This window comes from Saimiri boliviensis, chromosome 9 (assembly GCF_048565385.1).
Source record: "Saimiri boliviensis isolate mSaiBol1 chromosome 9, mSaiBol1.pri, whole genome shotgun sequence".
Lineage (NCBI taxonomy): Eukaryota > Metazoa > Chordata > Mammalia > Primates > Cebidae > Saimiri > Saimiri boliviensis.
Window position 1 is genome coordinate 42,445,423 of NC_133457.1, and position 20,639 is coordinate 42,466,061.

General features: G+C 37.4%; 1 protein-coding gene and 1 non-coding gene across 7 annotated transcripts in view; both read right to left on the minus strand.

The window, feature by feature from the left end:
• Nucleotides 1–20,639, minus strand: part of NEK10 (NIMA related kinase 10) — a 237,027-nt gene that overhangs the window by 122,634 nt on the left and 93,754 nt on the right. For all 6 annotated transcript variants that reach the window (XM_074405757.1, XM_074405756.1, XM_039480208.2 and 3 more), the window contains one exon: nt 5,152–5,227. In XM_074405757.1, the coding sequence (XP_074261858.1) occupies nt 5,152–5,227 (76 nt within the window). The remainder of the gene's footprint in view (nt 1–5,151; nt 5,228–20,639) is intronic.
• LOC120368413 (U6 spliceosomal RNA) lies at nt 8,135–8,238 on the minus strand. Its single transcript, XR_005582557.1, has one exon. It is a non-coding gene; the product is annotated as a U6 spliceosomal RNA (small nuclear RNA).

Consider the following 20,639-nt stretch of genomic DNA (forward strand, 5'->3'; position numbering starts at 1 on the left):
GAAATCTGGTTGTGTAGAAGTGCGTGGCATTTCCTCCCTTCCTCTCTCCTGCTCCTGCTCTGGCCACGCGATTTGCCTGCTCCTGCTTTACCTTCTGCCATGAATGTAAGTTTCCTGGGGCCTCCCCAGAAGCCAAGACGATACCAGCACCATGCTTCCTGAGCAGCCTGCAGAATCATGAGCCAGTTAAACTCCTTTTCTTTATAATTACCCAGTCTCCGGTATTTCTTTATAGCAACCTAAGAATGACCTAATACATCCCTTTTTTGAAATTTCCCTCAGGGCCAATTTATTGGTCACTGAAGAATATATATTTCTAAAATGTATAATCCCTCCGCATTTTATTTTGTTAAAATGGTAACGTCCTACTTGATCGCATTTACTCACTGTTCTAGTAATTATGTAACATATGAATATAAAATAAGCAAATAGAAGAAAAATAAAATAAAATAGACCCTGTCTTCACAGTACTTACTATCTTAAGTGAAAAGCATTTTCTTCAGGCTTTCTTAGGGTAAAAATCAGAGAAGTTCAAAGATATATTAGAACCCAATAAAAATACACACTGATTTTTATCATATTCGTATAAAAAAATGACTTGTTTTCACTTCGATTATTCAAAGTATTTCTTAGGATTCTGCCAGTCAACTCCTGTAGATCCTGGAGAAACAGTGGTGAACAAAGCAGACACAAGTCCTGTGTTCATGAAGCTTGTGCTGCAGTGGAGAGATGCACTATCAGCCAATTCGAGTACAATATAAGGTCAGGTAGAAGCAAGGGCTATGAAAAAATAAAGCAGGATATAAGGATAGAGTCTGAAGGGAGGTTGCTATTTGGGGCAGGTGATCAGGGAAATCCTCTCTACATAAGTGGCATTTAAGCAAAGAGCAGAACGAAGTAAAGAAGTAAACTCTGCAGTTGTCTGAAGGAAGAGCATTCCAAGGAGGAGCATTTTGGAGGTCTGAAGGAACAGCAAAAGGGGATAGGATAGGGAATTAAAAATCTGTTACAACAAAAAGAAACAATTTTCTTAGTAATATGTTATTTCCAGGAACATTCATAATCATGCAAATACTGGACCATTCATTCAGCAAAAATTACTAGTGAGTTTTAAAGTGCCAGACTCGGGACTGTTGGAGATTGTAAGGAACAAAATCATCACTGCTTATGAAAAATCAACAAAAAGTTCAGCTGTGTGAGGGAGAAGTACATGGAGTATGTAGATCAGAGGAAATACACCTTGTCTAAAGGGGTTCATCTGAAGGAAGGTAAGAATTAACCAGATGACATGTGGAAAAGAATATTCCAGGTAAAGGGAGCTGCATGTGCAAAGGCCCTGGGGTCAAAGGGAGCCCAGGTGGAACTAGGAATTGTTAGAGTTTTGTTGTGGTAAAGCTGAAGAACTTGGCAGAGGCCAGAGCATGCAAGGTTGTCTCCTTGTGGCCGTACTGAGGGCTTGGTCTTTGCATGAGCAGTTGGAAATCACTGAAGTGTTTTAAGCAACTTAAAATTCTCAAAATTTTGGGTGTATTACAGCTTTCTTAAGAATTTTATCAACTTTATACAACAACAAAATAATTTTTTTAAAGATTTAAAAAGTGCTATTAATAGGCATGCTTCACTTTGTCTCTACTTATCCAGGTTTACCTACAGGTTTATTTTGATCCATCCAATTTAAACTTCATGAGCTTCTCTTTTAATTATCTAGTGTCATAATATGAATGGGATTTACCAAGCAACAGAGTAATAATTCCCATTCCAGGAATAGTTGAAGTTGTCCATTTTTACTGGAAAGCTTTTATTGTATATATTTTCTATATCATGCTAGCTTCACAAATCCCATATATGTTCTGTGCAGTAGCTGAAAATGCTTCCCAGAGCCTTAAGCTCTATAATCTTCTCTGAAAATTACAGTTGAAGATGGTGTGTAATTTTGTTCTTTGGAATCAGAGGAAGACCTAGAGATAAAAAATGGAAACAAGTACCATATTTGGAGGGGTTTTTATTTTCTTGAGAAGGATAAGAAACATCTGCCTAATAATGAATCACATCAGATGAATGAAAAGAACCTTTCCTGACCTTCTGTTCTAGTACAATTGGTCCAGCGATGTGCCCACAAACCCTGTATCTAGCAGCTGAATACCAAATAAAGAATGCTCTGAGGCACTTCCTACAAGAGGCGACAAAGAGACCTTTCTTCCATTCAATAAGTTAATATCTGAGGAAGTAAAAGCAAATGGAAAGGGCAAAATAACAGGGGACATCAAACTCTGGGGACCCTGCAGGGAAGGGAAAGAGGTACCTAGGCATCCCAGGTCCACATTTACAGGCTCAGAGAAAAATCACATGAAAATCAGAATTACAGAAAATTCTAGAATGCTGAGACCCTATCCAGACTCCCATTCACATCTCCAGTACAAGTTTATGGCATCATACCTCAAGCAATGCCCCTCCAGCTCTCTGCCTGGGGTGACCCTAGCCCACTACGAGATGTGCCGTAAGCACTTGGGCGTAAGCGCCCCAGAGCAGCCCTCAGTTGGATGCTGAGGGCTCCCCCTTGTGATTGGAAAAAATATATACCCCAACTTCTCATTCGGCATACAGGGCAACTCTAAAACATCCTGTATACCAAGCTAGTCCAGCCCCGGCCCACGGACCACATCTGGCCCAACACAAACTCGTAAATCTTTCTTAAAACATCATGAAATTTCTTTTTGCAATTTTTATTGAGACAGAGTCTTGCTCTGTCACCCAGGCTGGAGTGCAGTGGCATGATCTCAGCTCACTGCAACCTCTGCCTCCTGGGTTCAAGCGATTCTCTTGCCTCAGCCTCCCTGAGTAGCGGGGACGACAGGTGCCCCCCACCACGCCCGGCTAATTTTTGTATTTTTAGGAGAGACAGGGGTTTCACCATATTGGCCAAGCTGGTTTCAAACTCCTGACCTTGTGATCCGCCCGCCTCAGCCTCCTAAAGTGCTGGGATTAAAGGTGTGAGCCTCTGTACCACAAGGCCTTTTTGCAATTTTTTAAAGCCCATCAGCTATTGTTAGTGTTCATTTATTTTATGTGTGGTCTAAGACAATTCTTCCTCTTCCAGTGTGGCCCAGAAAAGCCAAAAGATGGGACATCCCTGCTCTACACTATGTCCCAGATAATACTCCATGACCCTAATTATTAATGTCCACTGTTACTTGCTGCCTTACCTCCCAGTCTCACTTCACCACTCTCCTACTAGTGTTTCCTGGGACCTCCTCCCAAATAAAGTATTTCACTCAAATTCTTGTCTCAGATTCTGCTTTTGGAATCTGAGACAAGAATTTGAGTGAAACAGTTAAGAAAGTAACACAAACAATGTAGGACTGAGTTCTTTTAACTCCATCCTCAAAGACATCAAAAACTACCAAGAAAGATGGTTAGTAAGCCCCACTTTATAGTAAAACCCATCAGACAAGGTACATTTCTAATAACTCAGGGAGATGAGAAAAGGGAGTAGAAAGAAATTTTTAAAGCAATTTAAAAGAACAAGGGGTTGACAGAAAGAAAAATGGTAGATATACTGTACATGTTATTAAAACAATCATAGCACACCTACATGAAATGATAACTTATCTATATGAGTAGGTTCAGCTTTACAAACTCTTCCATTGATTTTTAAAATTAAATGAAAATGTGAATCCATGTTTAAGCTAATACAGCAAAAAAGTTGTCATGTTTTAGATTTCTTTCTACATATTCTATAGATTCTCTCTCTCTCTCTCTCTCTCTCTCTCTCTCTCTCTCTCTCTCTTTCACACACATATACACACACACAGTTGATACTATCATATGAGCAATTCTAAACTTAATTCACAGTCTCAGGAATAAAAATATGCTTTTAATAAGTATGATCAGCAAAAATTTAAGTTTGTGTTTTATTCCGCAATTTGATTGACAATCAAATTTGTTCAGGAACATATGATTACTTGACACTTTTATAATCAAATCTGTATTGTTTATTGCATAAAAACAGTACGAAGTGAAACAAAAGAAAATTGCTCTTCTGTCAGCAAGTAACAAGTAGGTCAGCCTTATCATTCAGAGGTGAAGACTATCTTGCACCTTACAAGCTACATATTAGCCTGCCACAGTTTCTTTGCATCTTCTCATGAAACTAGTTTCAAGAATAGAGACGTCAGGAATTTCCAGTAAGATAAATGAAAAGTCACCCTCTTACAACATTATTCTGAACACTTCTGAATGAAAGGACTTCGTCAAATTAGGCTGTTATTTTTAGACAATTTCTACCCTTCCTCAAGAAGAGTCGTGTTTAATTCTATTCCCAAGACTCAATTGTATAACTGTAGGTTAAATTTTTAAAAAATTGAAGTGTCTTGATTGTTTGACCTGTTGAATTGGATTTCAGAATATTTCCCTGAAATCTGCTTTTCTACTCACTACCAGGACTATTTTCTAATTTCAACAGATTCAGACAAATGATATGAGATCAGCAAAAGAAGATTCTTACTCATAATAATTAATGGGTTGCAAAGAAACCCCCAAAGTATGCCAAATAATTTAAAAGTGTCTCGATTCATCAAAACATAAACACTCATTTATCCAAGGAGCAACCTACTTTGCAAACATATGTGTAAGTATACATGTCATTATTTATCCATTCATGCAATAAAGTTTATTCAATGCCTATTATTTGCAGATGCTAGGATACGTACTAGGGTACAAAAAATCCTCGCCCCTGCACTTGAATATTTATAGGTAGAAAAAAGAAAAAGAGTCATACATACAGGTAGCTACAAGAAAATGTTCCAAGTATCATGTTGGGTAGCATATCTGTTACTTCATTCTCAGATTCATTCAACAACTATTGCACACCTACAGTATGCCAAGCATCATTTCAATTTACAATTTATAAAAGTAATCCCCATGAGAGGCAGTGACACCTTAGAAGAAAGATTATTTTTGTGGTGGTTATTTTAAGCATACATAATGATCCACAATTCTAGTCATGTGTATTACCGAGATAATTGGGGAAAAAAAACTTATAAAATAAGCTTTCTTTCCTGAAATCCTCTTGCCTTTGCAAGTCAATAATAGAAATGAAACTCCAAACCAGTTAATCACAATGTTTGAGGGTCATAAAATAATTGTCCTTACCAAGAATACAGGATTGTTCCAACAACAGACGTGAGTTTACTGTTTTCTTGTTTTTGCTTTGCCAGGCCAAAGTCAGCTACAATTCACAAAACAATGCAATATGTTATTATATTTTCCCAGAGTTAGCATTGTTCCTTAGCATTTGACAATCTACACAATAACCATTACCCTTCATAATCAAAGTCTTTTCTTACTCTGTCAAAATACCCAGTGTGCCAGTTTTCCACATCATTCCCAGTCTTAATTAATGACATACATACTATGTCATTTTGATATATATTTTGAAATAATGGTTTATCACTTCAAAAAAAGCTTAAATTAAGTCTTGTTGACTGAAACACAGGACAAAATACCTATTGAATATGTGATTCCGCTTTTTAGGTTATCCTTTATAATTTTAAAATAAATAAAATGAATCTAACATTCGGCATATGGCAGTCATGACCTCGTCAGACCAAAAGAAAAGTAAGAATTGCCCGAATAACTACCATGAAGGCCTGAAAACCTAAAATTAACTGGCATCAGTGTGTCCTAATCACAGTACAAGTATGTTCAAAATCATCTCAAAATATTTGTATATAAACAGAAGATTCTGATTTTTATCACAGAACACCAAATATTTGTATTTCATTTTACCACAGTCTCATACTTTTCAAATATCTTCAGGTACTTGTCTTTTTTAAACTACTCAACAACTTAGGTCGAAACGATAAAAACAGATATTTTTCCTATCCGTTTGCTACAGATTCACCAGTATTTTGCAAGATTTAATTACCAGGATTGCACAAAAAGGCAATGTGGAACCAGGGCAAGAATTCAAGTCGCTTTTCCTAAGAAGCTTTGATATTCTCAATATCATGTTGTAAAGTGCAGCAAACGTTTATGGAATTTCACAGCAACAAACTTTAAGGGGGCATTTGATTATTTATATATACTAAAATGCCTTTCAGACTGAAAATGTTCCAAAGTAGTTTCATTTCAAAACAATAAAAATTCACATGATTAATAATAATACACATTTACTAAATAACAAGCTTCTACTAGCACAGATTCAGCCACTTACATGAATTGCCTCATTTAATACTCATAGCACTCTGAAAGATGGGCATTATCATTAGTAAAGCTTAGTGTTTAATAGCCAGGACTCTGGAACTGGACAGCCTCAATCTGAATACTGGCTGTATTATGTGTAACCTGAGTAATCCTGGGCAAGTTATTTAATCTTGCTTTCCAATAGCTTTCTTATCTGTAAAATAAGGATTATAATAATATAGTACTGATATGTACTGTAAACAGTACAGTATGATAGTAAAATTTAAATAATTTATTATATACAAATATCATGTATTATATATAAATACATGTAGTAGAGTATTGAATAACTGATGTATATTATGATTTAATCATCACACTTATCCATTTTATATATGAGGAAACAGGCTCAGAGAGAATGTGTGACTTGCCCAGTGTCTCACAGGGAGAAATTAACAGTCAAATATTAATCTGGGGTTGCTGGATTCTAAAGCTCCAAATCTCACCAAGACATAATATTGCCAATATAGAAAAATAAGGACCAGATCAATTCAATAGTAAACTCAACCAAACATTTAAGAAATCTATACCAATTCTACACAAACTCTTCCAGAAAATAGAAGAGTAGGGAATACTTCCAAAATCACTTCATAAAGCCAGCATTACACCATTCCAAACCCAGAAGACACAAGAAAACTATAGAACAAGAGCCCCTTGAACATAGACAGAAAAACTATCAAGAAAATATAAGTAAATCAAATCCAGTGACATATAAAAAGGACATATAAAATATATATGTATTAACATAATGACTAAGTGGGGTTTATGCCAGAAATACAAGGCTAATTTGATATTTAAAAATCCATCAACATGAGTTCAATAGAAGCCTGAACACTAGCAGTATGCAATATATCCATGTAACAAACAGGCACATGTGGCCCCCGAATCTAAAATAATTTAAAAAATAAAAAGTTATCAGCCGAGTGTGTTGGCTCATGCCTATAACCCCAGCACTCTGGGAGGCCAAGGCAGGTGAATCAACTGAGGTCAAGAGTTCAAGACCAGCCTGGCCAACACGGTGAAACCCCTTCTCTACTAAAAATACAAAATATTAGCAGGGCATGGTGGCAGGTGACTGTAATCCCAGTTACTCCAGAGGCTGAGGCAAGAGAATTGCTTGAACCTGGGAGGCAGAGGTTGTAGTGAGCCAAGATCATGCCATTGCACTCCAGCCTAGGCAACAAGAGCGAAACTCCATCTCAAAAAAAAAATAAATAAATAAATAAATAATAAAATAAATTTAAAAAATAAAAATGCATCAATGTAATTTACCAAATCAATACATTAAAGAAGGAAAACCATATGACCATCTCAACCAATATGTAAAAACCATCAGCAAAATTCAACATCTATTCTCCTTTCGGCAAAATAAGAATAGATAGGTACTTTCTTAACCTGATAAAAGGCATCTTCCAAAAAAAAGCTATAGCTAGTATTCTACTTAATGCTGAAAAACTGAGTGTTTCCCTTTTAAGTTCAACAACAAAGTATGTACACCATTCTCAGTGTTCCTAGTCAACATCCTACTGAAGATTCAGATTAAGTACAGTATGTGCATACAAATTTTTGTGGGAACATAATTTTAAATTTCCCTTTGATAAATGTCTTGGAGTGGGATTACTGGATCATGTTATAAGGATTAATTTAATTTGATTTTATAAAACCTGCCAAGTCAAACCATTTTCCAATTTTTTTCTCTCACCAGAAATAGGAATGTTCCGGTTGCTTCTGCATCCCACCAGCATTTAATGTCAGTTTTTATTTAATTAGCTATTCTAATAGGTAAGTAGTGATATCTCAGCATAGTTTTCACTTGTATGTCCCTAGAGATTACTAGTGTTGAACACTTTTAAAGTACTTAATTGCTATCTGGACATGTTCATTTTTAAAAGAAAAAAAAGTACACTTCATGCATTTGCATGTCATCCTTGTGCAGGGGCCATGCTAATCTCTGTAGCATTCCAATTTTCGTATATGTGCTGCCACAGTGAGCACCTGGGTATCTTCCTTAGGGAAGTGCCTGCTCAGATTTTTGCACATTTTTTTCATTAGGTTGTTTATTTTTTTATTTTTGAGTTTTGAATACGAATTATTTGTCAGATATACAATTTGCAAATATTTTCTACTAGTCTGCAGCTTATCTTTTCGTTTTCTTAATAATGTTTTCCAAAGAACAGAAGTTCTAAACTTTGATGAAGTCAAATTTATTAGTTTATGTGACATGTTATGTTTCTGATGCTATGTCTAAGAAATATTTGCCTAGCCCAAGATTGTAAAAACTATATCCATTTTTTTTCTTCCAGAATTTTGATAATTTAAGTTTCATGTAGTTCTATGATCCAAACTGAGCTAAGTTTTATATAAGGTATGATATATAGGTTGAGGTTCTGATTTTTTTATGTGGATTTTCAACTGTTACCATGCCATTTGTTGGAAACAGCCCCTTGCTCTCTCTGAGCACCAGATTTACATATTCACCTGGAAAATCAAAATTTTCACTTAAGTGTCTCCGAGGCATCTCAGAATTAACGCACCCAAAGAGAATTCTCAATCTTAACTCAAATGACTCCTCCTGGTTCCCCATCTCAGTAAGTGGCACCAATATTGACCTAGGTATTTTCCTTAGTTCTTCTGCTAGCTGTCAACTCATTCCTTTTCAGCATCAAACCCACCCTTCATCATGACCCTGCTTTGTTAATGGAGCTGGAACTTGATAATGTCTCTCCTTCGCCAGCTGGCTTGATGTGAAGCTTTGTCAGTAGAGGGTGCTGAAGGGAAACTGCGGGAGAGGCTTCTCTTCCTCTCCTGGTTGTGACATGCTTCCTTTCTTTCTTTGCTCCTGTAGCACTGGTGCAGTGTGCAGGATGGTTAGTGGTGCTCACTTCCCTGCAGGCAGCTTCCTACACAGGTCCACCAGCACTATATCCAGCATCCTTGCAAATTTTGCAAGCAACCCAGCTGACAACATACCAGGAAATTCCGCCGGCATCTCAGCTGTTTTCATAACACCTCCACGGGTAGATTCCCAGTAAGTTCTACCAGCATTCTAGCCAGGCTCAGTCTAGCTAGTTTCATGAGCACCCGAGCCAAGAGATTCCCACTGAGTTCTACTGGTATGCCAGAAAATGGCTTCCTGAAAAGGATGCTCAACATTCCAGGGGCAATTTTCTGTTTGAGAGCTTTATCTTGCATCATTTCAATGCAATTTCTGCCATCAGTGGGCTAAAGTCATACCCTCTCCAACAAAGTCTGAATCTCAGCCCTTGAGGAGGGGGGCTTTCTTAAAATTTGCTTTTTCTTTGAATAGTTTGCCTCACCCCTAGAGGTTGTAGCTCATTCTTATATAGTGACACCTCCTTTTATTGTGCTTCACTTCATTGCACTTTGCAAATACTGCATTCTTTTTTACAAATTGAAGGTTTGTAGCAACCCTGGATCCAGCAAGCCTATCAGCGCTATTTTTCAACAGCATCTGCTCACTTCGTATCTCTGAAACATTTTGGTTATTCTCATAAAATTTCAAACTTTAGGCCGGGCGCGGTGGCTCAAGCCTGTAATCCCAGCACTTTGGGAGGCCAAGGCGGGTGGATCACGAGGTCGAGAGATCGAGACCATCCCGGTCAACATAGTGAAACCCCGTCTCTACTAAAAAAAATACAAAAAATTAGCTGGGCATGGTGGCACATGCCTGTAATCCCAGCTACTCGGGAGGCTGAGGCAGGAGAATTGCCTGAACCCAGGAGGCGGAGGTTGCGGTGAGCCGAGATCGCGCCATTGCACTCCAGCCTGGGTAACAAGAGCGAAACTCTGTCTCAAAAAAAAAAAAAAAAAAAAAAAAATTTCAAACTTTATTATTATTATATCTGTTATGGTGATCTGTGATGAGTGATCTTTGATGTTACTATTGTCACTGTTTTGAGACACCACAAACCATGCTCACCTAATATGGCAACCTTAATTGCTAAATGTTCTGTGTGTTCTGACTGCTCCATTGACTGGCTGCGCCCCCAACTCTTACTCTCTATGAGCCTCCTTAATCACCTAGACACAACAATATTGAAATTAGGCCAACGAATAACCCTACATTGGCCTCCAACCATTCAAGTGAAAGGAAGAGTCATACATCACTGACTTTTGATCAAAAGCTAGAAATGATTAAGCTTAGTGAGAAAGGCACATCAAAAACTCAGACAGGTTGAAAGGTAGGCCTCTGGCACCAAACAGCCAAGTTGCAAAGGAAAAATTCTAGAGGGAAACTAAAAGTGCTACTCAGTGGAGTGACACTTCTGAACACACAAATGGTAAGAAAATAAACAGCATTACTGCTGATAAGGAGAAAGTTTAAGTGATCTGGACAAAAGATCAAACCAGCATACTCCTGTAAGCCAAAGCCTAATTTGGAGCAAGGCCCTAACTCTCTTTAATTCTGTGAAGTCTCAGAGAGGGGAGAAAGCTGCAGAAGAAAGTCTGGAAGCTAGCAGAGGTTGGTTCGTGAAGTTTAAGCAAAGAAGACGTCTCCATAACATAACAGTGCTAGGTGAAGCAGCAAGGGCTGATATGGAAGCTGTGACAAGTTATCCAGATCTGGCTAAGACAGTTGATGAAGTGACTACACTAAGGAACAGGTAGTCAGTGTAGACAAAATAGCCTTCTACTGAAAGAAGATGCCATCTAGGACTTCCATAATTAGGGAGGAGAAGTGAATGCCTGGCTTCAAAGCTTCAAAGAACAGGCTGGCTCTCTCATTAAAGACTAATGTAGCTGGTAATTAAGTTGAAGCCAATGTTTATGGACCATTCTGAAAATTTTAGGGCTTCTAAGAATTATGCCACATATACTCTACCTGTGGTTTACAAGTAGAACAGCAAAGCCTGAATGACAGTACTTCTATTTACAGCATAGTTTACTATTTTAAGCCCACTGTTGAGAACCATTGCTCAGAAAAAAAAAAAAAATTCCTTTCAAAATATTAGGGTTTGTTGACAATACACCTCAACACTCAAGAGCTCTCATGGATATGAAAAAAAATTAATGTTGTTTTCATGTCTGCTAACACAACATCCATTCTGTAGTCCATAGATCAAGGAGTCATTTCTACTTTTACTAATTGAAAGATAAGGCTATAGGGGTCATAGATAGTGATTCCTGCAACGTTTACCTCCTGGAAGAGATCCGCCATTCTAGATACCATTAAGAATATTCGTGATCCATGAGAAGAGGTCAAAATATCAACACTAACAGGAGTTTGGAAGAAGTTGATTACAACCCTCATGGATAACTTTAAAGGGCTCAAGATTTCAGTGAAGAAAGTTACTGCAGATGTGGTGGAAATAACAAGAGAACTAGAATTAGAATCAGAGCCCGAAGATGTGACTGAACCATAGTAATCTCACAATAAAACTTGAATAGATGAGGAGTCGCTTATTCTAGATGAGCAAAGAAATAAGTTTCTTGAAATGGAATCTACTCCTGGGAAAGATGCTGTGAACATTGTTGAAATGACAAGAAAATATTTAAAATATTCTATCAATTTAATTGACATAGAGGCAGCAGGACCTGAGAGGATTGACTCTAATTTTGAAAGAAGTTTTACTGTTGGTAAAATGCTATCAAACAGCATTTCATGCTACAGAAATATATTTTGCGAAAGGAAGAGAAATTTTCTACAGCAAACTTCATTGTTGTCTTATTTTATTAAATTGCCATAGCCAAGCCAAACTTAAGCAACCACCACCCTGATCGGTCAGTAGCATCAAGTCATGACCCTGTGCCAGCAAAAAAATTATGGCTTGCTGAAGGCTCAGATGATTGTTGGCATTTTTTACCAACAAATTATGTTTTAATAGAGGCAGGTACTTAATTGCTCATTAGACATAATGCTACTATTGCACACTAAATAGGCTAGAGCATAAGTGAACACAACATTTGTACAAACTAGAAAACCGAAAAGTTGATGTGATTTGCTTTATTGTGGTGTTCTGGAACAAAATCCACAGCATCTCCAAGGTATACCTGTATATGCTGTTCTTGTATTCCTTATTGGGCTGCCTTTACCATTTTGTAGTTAATCCTAGTACTTGTCAAAAGTCATCTTAATACATGAAACTTGTCCTGTTAAAATTACTAGGTGGTTTCTGTCTCATGAATGAATCCTGACTGATATATAGTTCCATACTTTAGTTTACCACAGCAAAGCCCTATTGCTTCTACAAAAAAAAATGTTATATATATATATATATATATATATATATATATATATGTCCTATTGCTTCTACAAAAAAAGTTTTATATATATATAAAACAGATATCTATATATAATACATGTTATATATCATATATAATATATATTATATCATATATAATATATATTATATAATATTAATATATATAATATATATTATAATAAATTATATTATAATAAATATATTATATATTATAATAAATTATATTATAATAAATATATAATAAATATATTATATATATAATATATTTATTATATATTATATATTTATAAACATATATATTATATATATAATTATTATATATTTACTTAAATATATATAATATATATTATATACATTATATATTTATTTAAATATATATTATTTAAATATATATATTTATTTATTATATATTTTATATATAATAAATAAATTTATTTATTTCATATATATTTAATATATTTCACATATATTTAAATAAATATTATATATAATATATATTTTTTAAATTGTATATAAAATTATATTAAAAATTTAAATTATATATAAAATTTATATAAAACTTTTTTTGTAGAAGCAATATACATAATACATATATATATATTATATATATATTATATATATAGTGAATTAGGGCACCTCTCATCACCTCCACTGAAGTTGTAGTTTTGAAAATGTTTATCAGTTCTTTAACATTCCTCCCTTCAGGAGGTTGAATCTTAACTGTCCTTCTCTTATGTGTGAGTGAGACTTGGTAACTAATGGCTAATGAACTGACTACAGAAGGGATGAGATGTTGCTTCCGATGTTAGGTTAAAAGAGACTGCAGCTTCCAATTGTGTGTGCTCTCTCTTGCTCACTGACTCTCTCAGAACCCAGCCACCATGTCGAATAGTACAGGTTATTCTGCCGAGGAGGTTACATAGAAAAGAGAAGTCCTCCAGGATAAAAGGCCAAGTAGAAGAGAAATGAGGCACTCACTTCAGCCAAAAGCCAGAACTCATCGCCAGCCATGGGAGTGAGCCTTCCTGGAAGCTGACCCTCCAGCCCCAGTCCAGGCTTCAGATGATGTATCCTGGGCTGACAGTTTGACTACAGCCTCATGAGAAACCCTGAATCAGAATCACAATCACCCAGATATGCTGCTCCTGGACTCCTGACCCTTAGAAACTATAAGAAAATAAGTGTTTGTTATTTTAACCCTCCAAAATTTCTGGGGAATTTGTTACCCAGCAATGCATAATGAATACAACTGCTATCATTCTAGTCCATGCTGCCGTGACCTCTCATTGAGGCTAGGGAGCTATTCCTCCTGAACAGACTTCCTCCTTCCATCTCTCCTCATGAAATATAATTCTACACTTCAGATCCAAAATGATCCTTTAAATATCTAAAATAGACACACAATTGCCCATTTACTCATTGGTTACTACTTACAAGGTTAAAATTCTACGAAGAGTTCTGATAAATACTAAGAATCAAAGCCAAACTACTAAGTACCAGGTCTGTACAACACATATGATCTAGGTGTTCAGAGTGACTTTTCTAGTACATGCTATAAAAAAATCCCCACTCCTTCAATATTCGTCTATTATATTCATTTAATTCTTAATATATTTCATTATCTGAAATTTCTTTATGTATTTATTTATTATTTGTTTATGCATTTAGGGTCTTTCCCTTCTAACTAGTATGAAAGATCCGTGAGGGGACTTTGTACTGCTTATCCCTATAGATTGATGGATACATATCTTTTGATACATATATATGTACAAATATATACACATAACTATATGTATATCCATCTGCCTCCCTATCTATAATATATATATATATATAATGATATCACATACCTGTGAGATAGATAATATCTAGTAGTACTACTAGGTAGAGAGGATAGGTAGATAGATAGATCTGTCTAACCTCTCCACCTAGTAATACTACTCACATATAGGAAATATTAGAAGACCAAATCATATAAGGTGGTGTTAACAACTATTCACAAACTAGATGGCTCACTGCCTTTCCCTTTTATGTACTGGAGAAAATTAGTAAAAATTAAGCAATCAGACTGGGCGCGGTGGCTCACGCCTATAATTCCAGCACTTTGGGAGTCTGAGGCGGGTGGATCACGAGGTCAAGAGATTGAGACCATCCTGGTCAACATGGTAAAACCCCGTCTCTACTAAAAATACAAAAAATTAGCTGGGCATGGTGGCGCGTGCCTGTAATCCCAGCTACTCAGGAGGCTGAAGCAGGAGAACTGCCTGAACCCGGGAGGCAGAGGTTGCAGTGAGCCAAGATCGCGCCATTGCACTCCAGCCTGGGTAACAAGAGCGAAACTCCGCCTCAAAAATAAATAAATAAATAAAATTAAATTAAGCAATCACTATACAGAAAAAAAAATAGTATTCAATATTTAAAACTTTATTTAGGGAGCTCATTATAATTTTAGCACACATAATACCTGACCAACTTATAACTGAAAATAATGCTTTGACTTTTAGTTCTAATGCTACATAAGAGTCATCTTATTCTTATTAAAATGTCATTTATTTTGAAAGGCAAAAACTGAGGAGTATTACAATGATTTTATTCACTCCAGTTAATTTAGATAATAGCAGACACCTGGAGAGATGTCTGTAAACATACAGATAGTTGAGAAATATTCTTAAAGTGAGCAAAAACTAATATTGTTTGGACATTTGGAAGACTTTGGTAATGACAGAAATGTTTCTATTACTCTTTCCTCATTTGTGATCATATTTGGAGAAGAACAAATGTTTTCAGAAACTGTGCTCATAAAAAGCATTCATATGCCATTATAGGTATTCAAAATGACAACAGAAAGCATTTTGCATACAGTACATTATGAAAAAAAAAATAGGATCCAAAGAAATTCTCCCCTTTGACAGAACAAATGATACAGAAAATGTTAAATTCTATAGCACATTTACACTATAGCCTACAATGATCAAACTTCAGATGGAAAAGTTGTGTGGACTTTGGCTGAGTCCCTAGATTCTTGCTCTCCGGTTTTCAAAAATGGACTAAGGATGTCTTCCCTCAGTAAAATGAAAATAATTAATGACTTTGACAATTTCAGGAAATGATCAGGTGAAACCTCTATAATACTAGGCAAGGACAGGGGAGTCTACTTGAGCACAACTGCAAAATAGGCCGGAAGAAAGATCTCCAGCTCATTTACCAGTCTCCTCTTTCCTGCTGCCTCAGTAAATGGAATGGCTAACCTACAATGTCCACAGCAACAGAACCATCAGTAACATCCTCTCAGTGCCGGAGTCAGTGAGGGATGGGAATGACTTTCCCAGGATAATTCTCACAGTTTTCCCTCAACAAACCCCTGTCCCATTGGCAGTTCCTCCTCTGAAGGTCATTCAGATTCTAATCTTTGCCCGGCAAACTGCTTCCTGACCTTCCCCTAAATGAAGCCCAGCTACCATTAATATTAAAATTATTTCTAATTCAACAAATGACGGCGTGCTCATTAAGTCTAAAGTGGATATTCCTAAACAAAGAGTAGTGGGCAGGTGTTTGGTGCTGGTGTGCCAGGAAACCCTGTACTGTGCCACTCTCCGTTGCTTCAAAGCTTCCTTCTCCAGTATGGACTCCACCAGGGATGAGGCAGAGGGAAGGAATTTCTCTTTCTCAACAGCATTGTTATTTGCTTGATTTTATTAATGGAGTTATGATGCCACAGAGCTTCACGATGAAAAATTCAACACCTGATACAAGAGTTCTGAATTCTAGGTGACTCCCTATCTGTGGTACACAAACATCACCTAGCTCTAAGATGTCAATCAATAGACTGGAATCTTGGAAAAATTAATGTCCTTAGCTCAGACACAGACACTGTATCTGGCTAATGGGAAGTAAACCACAGAGGAATCTTCTAAAATCATTCTCCAGTATGGGCTTTGTTTCTGGTTACTACCAGTTGGAATAATGGAGCTCGGTACATACAACTCTAATATTACATAAAAGTGCCAAGGACTAGACTCCTATGATGATGGGAAGTCAGGGGTGTACTCTCTTTTTCTCACACATGTGCACACATGCAGGTGTGAACACACACACACACACACACACACACACACACACACACACACATACACACTGTGCGTGGCATGCTACTAGTTTTTCAAAGGCCTAGAATGTAGATCAGGGCAGTGCCTCTGAAGCTCCAATGACTTTAGTAGACTAAGCTGGCTGGAAATGCTGATGAGATAACCAGAAGCATAGTACTCTGTATCACTGAATTTGTCTCTATAAAAATAGATACCACCACCTACTCACTATGTTGCTTCAGAAAACACACTATGGGAAAACTTACAGAGTGAAAACAACTCATCCAGAACACATCACACATCAGATTCTACCCGCTTCATTTCAAAGCTCTCAGAGAACCAAATTATATCCCAAGTACACACTAAAATGAACTCTATTTTATTAACCTTAGTCTTTGTGTTTTTATTTGGCTTTATTCACCTCACCTGTGAGGTTATTATTTCCAACTTTCATCTAAGATCATAAAAATTTGGTGTCTCCTTATATGCTCACCCAGTTCACTGTCTCATCAGAGGAACGTAACAACTGTCAGGGTCAGGAACCATCTCCATCTGGCTCCAACTTGGTCGAATTGCCATTCTTATCTTTTTCTTGTAGCCAACTTAAAACTGCAGAATCTCAGAAATGCAGAATGACCCACCAAAGGTGTAAGAATCTTTAAAATACTTCGGAAATTGGATTTGACTGAATTTCCTGTGACGTTTCCTTTTTGTGTTATAAGACCTAATGGCAATACAAGGCAACTGTGATAACTTGACAAAAATATTCTTACTTTCTTACTAACATGAGGCCAATATGTTGACTGAGAAAAATTCCAGGGCGATCCCTCTCACAACAGTTGCTACAAGGGTATTTAACACGAGTGACTCAATCCAATATTCTGTAGTCTTTTAAGAGTACTCAAGTTATGTCAACTCAAACTCAAATAGACACTGTATCTGGTTAACAGGAAGTAAATCACAGAACAAGTTCAAAGCAATACATGTCAAGAGACCTTCAAGAGCCATGAATAGAGTCCATCATCTATGTATTTGACGTGGTTTTGTAAGAATATAAGTAATGCACATATAAAGACTTTGAGTTCCCTATCAGAAATGCAATACCAACTCATTTTTTCTATTAATGACACAGATTTCTCAGCAGCAGTTTAGCCAACCAATAACAATGAAAAATCCTCTAATCCTCTAAAAAATTTAAAATACTGAAGATTCTAGAAATACAGGGTAGGTCTAATTCAGTGTCTTAAAGTTTGGTGGCATTCAAGAAAGTAAAATTTCTTCTTTGGGTTACTGTTTGCTGCGATAACAGTGGGAACTCATTGTACCTTTGCCCATGTGTGCATGCAATTTCTACATTAATATTCAACTCCTCTTGTGTAAGCACTCCTGCTAGACAATCTTGGCTGTGAGCTGGCGATCTCAAACCCAGGTATCTCCTCAGTCCCTGCTCCCTATTTGTAAATGGTTTCTGAATACTTCCACCTAGATGTATTTTTTGTTCACTTGCTCATTAATTCATTCATTTGTTCATTCATCCTTCTATTCATTTAGTCAATAAATATTTATTAAGTGCTATCAGAGAAACAAAGTCAAGAATGTTCGTTTCTCTCACCTCAAGAAGATGGCAATAAGCCAGTGTTTTCAATACTTCATGCTGTGTGCTGTGTGACAGGCAAGCCCAGTACTAAAGAATCCCAGAAACTGGACATATCAGATGCAGACATCAAAGATGCCACCTGGAGGATGGGCAATTGACTTGAGTGGCAGAAGGGAGGAAGAGCATTCCAAGTAGAGGGATGACATGTTAGAAGCACCAGAGGTATAAAGCCACATCCTGTTCAGGAAAGCACAATCTGTCCCAGGAGGTCAGAACAACCAACGAGTAGGAGATTATGAAGAAAGAGCCTTGGGTGCCATAAGTAAACTAAACTTTATCTTAAATATCATAGGCAGCTACTTGAAGGATTTAAACCAGGAGAAAAGCATAATCAGATTTTAACTAAGCATGACCAAAACCTTACACCTAAATCATGTCATCTAATTTTCTGCCAATGGCAGAAAAATTTTCACAAACTCAGCTTCTTTCTCAACTGTCTCATACCTCACATTAACTGGCCACCAAATCTTCTTAATTCTGGGTCCCAAATAACTGCTGAATTAAGACCCTTTTTCATATCCTCTTCTCCTACTGTCATTGGAAAAACTCACATTGTGTCTTTCCTGGACAATTGCAAGAGCCTTCAGGGGCAAACATTGTGGGCCAGCTCTCCAAAAGCCATCAACCAAATCCTCTCCCTTTCTGATCTCCAACTGCAGAGGCTGGAAGTTCACCTCAACAGTCTCTCTTACAGTGAGGAGTAGTCACATGACTTGGCTTCAGCCAACACAATATAACAAGACTAACGGAGACTTTCTTTGAAAGATTTTCTGGCCGGGCACAGTGGCTCATGCCTGTAATCCCAGCACTTTGGGAGGCTGAGGCAGGTGGATCATGAAGTCAGGAGATCAAGATCATCCCGGCCAACATGGTGAAACCCCGTCTCTATTAAAAATACAAAAATTAGCCAGGTGTGGTGGTACATGCCTATAATCCCAGCTACTCGGGAGGCTGAGGCAGGAGAATCATTTGAACCAGGGAGTCAGAGGTTGCAGTGAGCTGAGATCATGCCACTGTACTCCAGCCTGGCAACAGAGGGAAACTCCATCTCAAAGAAAAAAAAAAAAGAAAAGAAAAGAAAAAAGAAAGATTTTCTTTAATGATAAAAGCAGAGAAGACAGCATTCAAAGAAGCCAATTTTTTTTTTCTAGATTTTACCCAGCCACCTTGCCTCCTGTCTTTGAATTTGGTAGTGATGCCTGGAGCTCTGGCAACCATCCTGTGACTACGAGATAACAAACATGTGGAGAAGAAGCCAATCTGCTGAGGGTACTGGACAGAAAGGACAGAAAGGCCTAGATCATGGCTGATCTCCTTAAGCTGCTGAACCCACCCTGGAACGACTCACCCCCAGACTCCTTGTCGTGAGATAACTACATGTCCTCATGGTTTAAGCCATCATTAGTCTCGCTTTTTGCACCTGAACATATCCTAACTGAAACATGTCCCAAACTGAGAATCTCCATCCAGTTCCCCAGCATGCTCCCTCACCTGCCATTTTAATTATCCTTCTGCCTCCCAGATCTGATCATATAGTTTCCAGTCTGAAAAATCTCTAAGGATAAGTCTTTGACCAAGCTCCTCACCCACCAAGGCTCCCTCATCAAACACCCTGATAGTCCCTAGATATAGTATATTCCTTGATAGGAATATACTACATCAGGCGTCCCCAGACTACGGCCCGCGGGCCACATACGGCCCCTTGAGGCCATTTATCCGGCCCCCCGCCGCACTTCAGGAAGGGGCACCTCTTTCATTGGTGGTCAGTGAGAGGAGCACAGTATGTGGCAGCCCTCCAACAGTCTGAGGGACAGTGAACTGGCCCCCTGTGTAAAAAGTTTGGGGATGCCTATACTACATCAACATCAAATGCCTTAATAGTACCTAGACATAGTATATTCCTTGATAGCAATATACTACATCACTATATCAACATCAGACACCTTGATAGTCCCTAGACATAGTATATTCCTTGATGGGAACATACTACATCACTATATCAACATCAAACACCTTAATAGTCCCTAGACACGGTATATTCCTTGATAGGAATATACTACATCAACATCAAACACCTTGAGAGTCCCTAGACATAGTATATTCCTTGATAGGAATATACTACATCACTATATCAACATCAAACACCTTGAGAGTCCCTAGACATAGTATATTCCTTCATGTCCCTATCCCCTGCACGTGCTATGCCTCTGCATTAATTGCTCTTACTTTTCCTAGTTAACTCTGCACCAAAAGATCCCTAAGACAAAGTTAGTCACATTTTCCCTTATGCTTATATAGCTGTCACAGACTATATAATCATTCATTCATATTCCCTCCGGGGAGAAAGGTATCCACATCCTGTTAAACCCGACTTTCTTTGACCGGTGAAATCCGAGTAGAGGTAAAACATTAGTTACTTTGGGGCAGAAA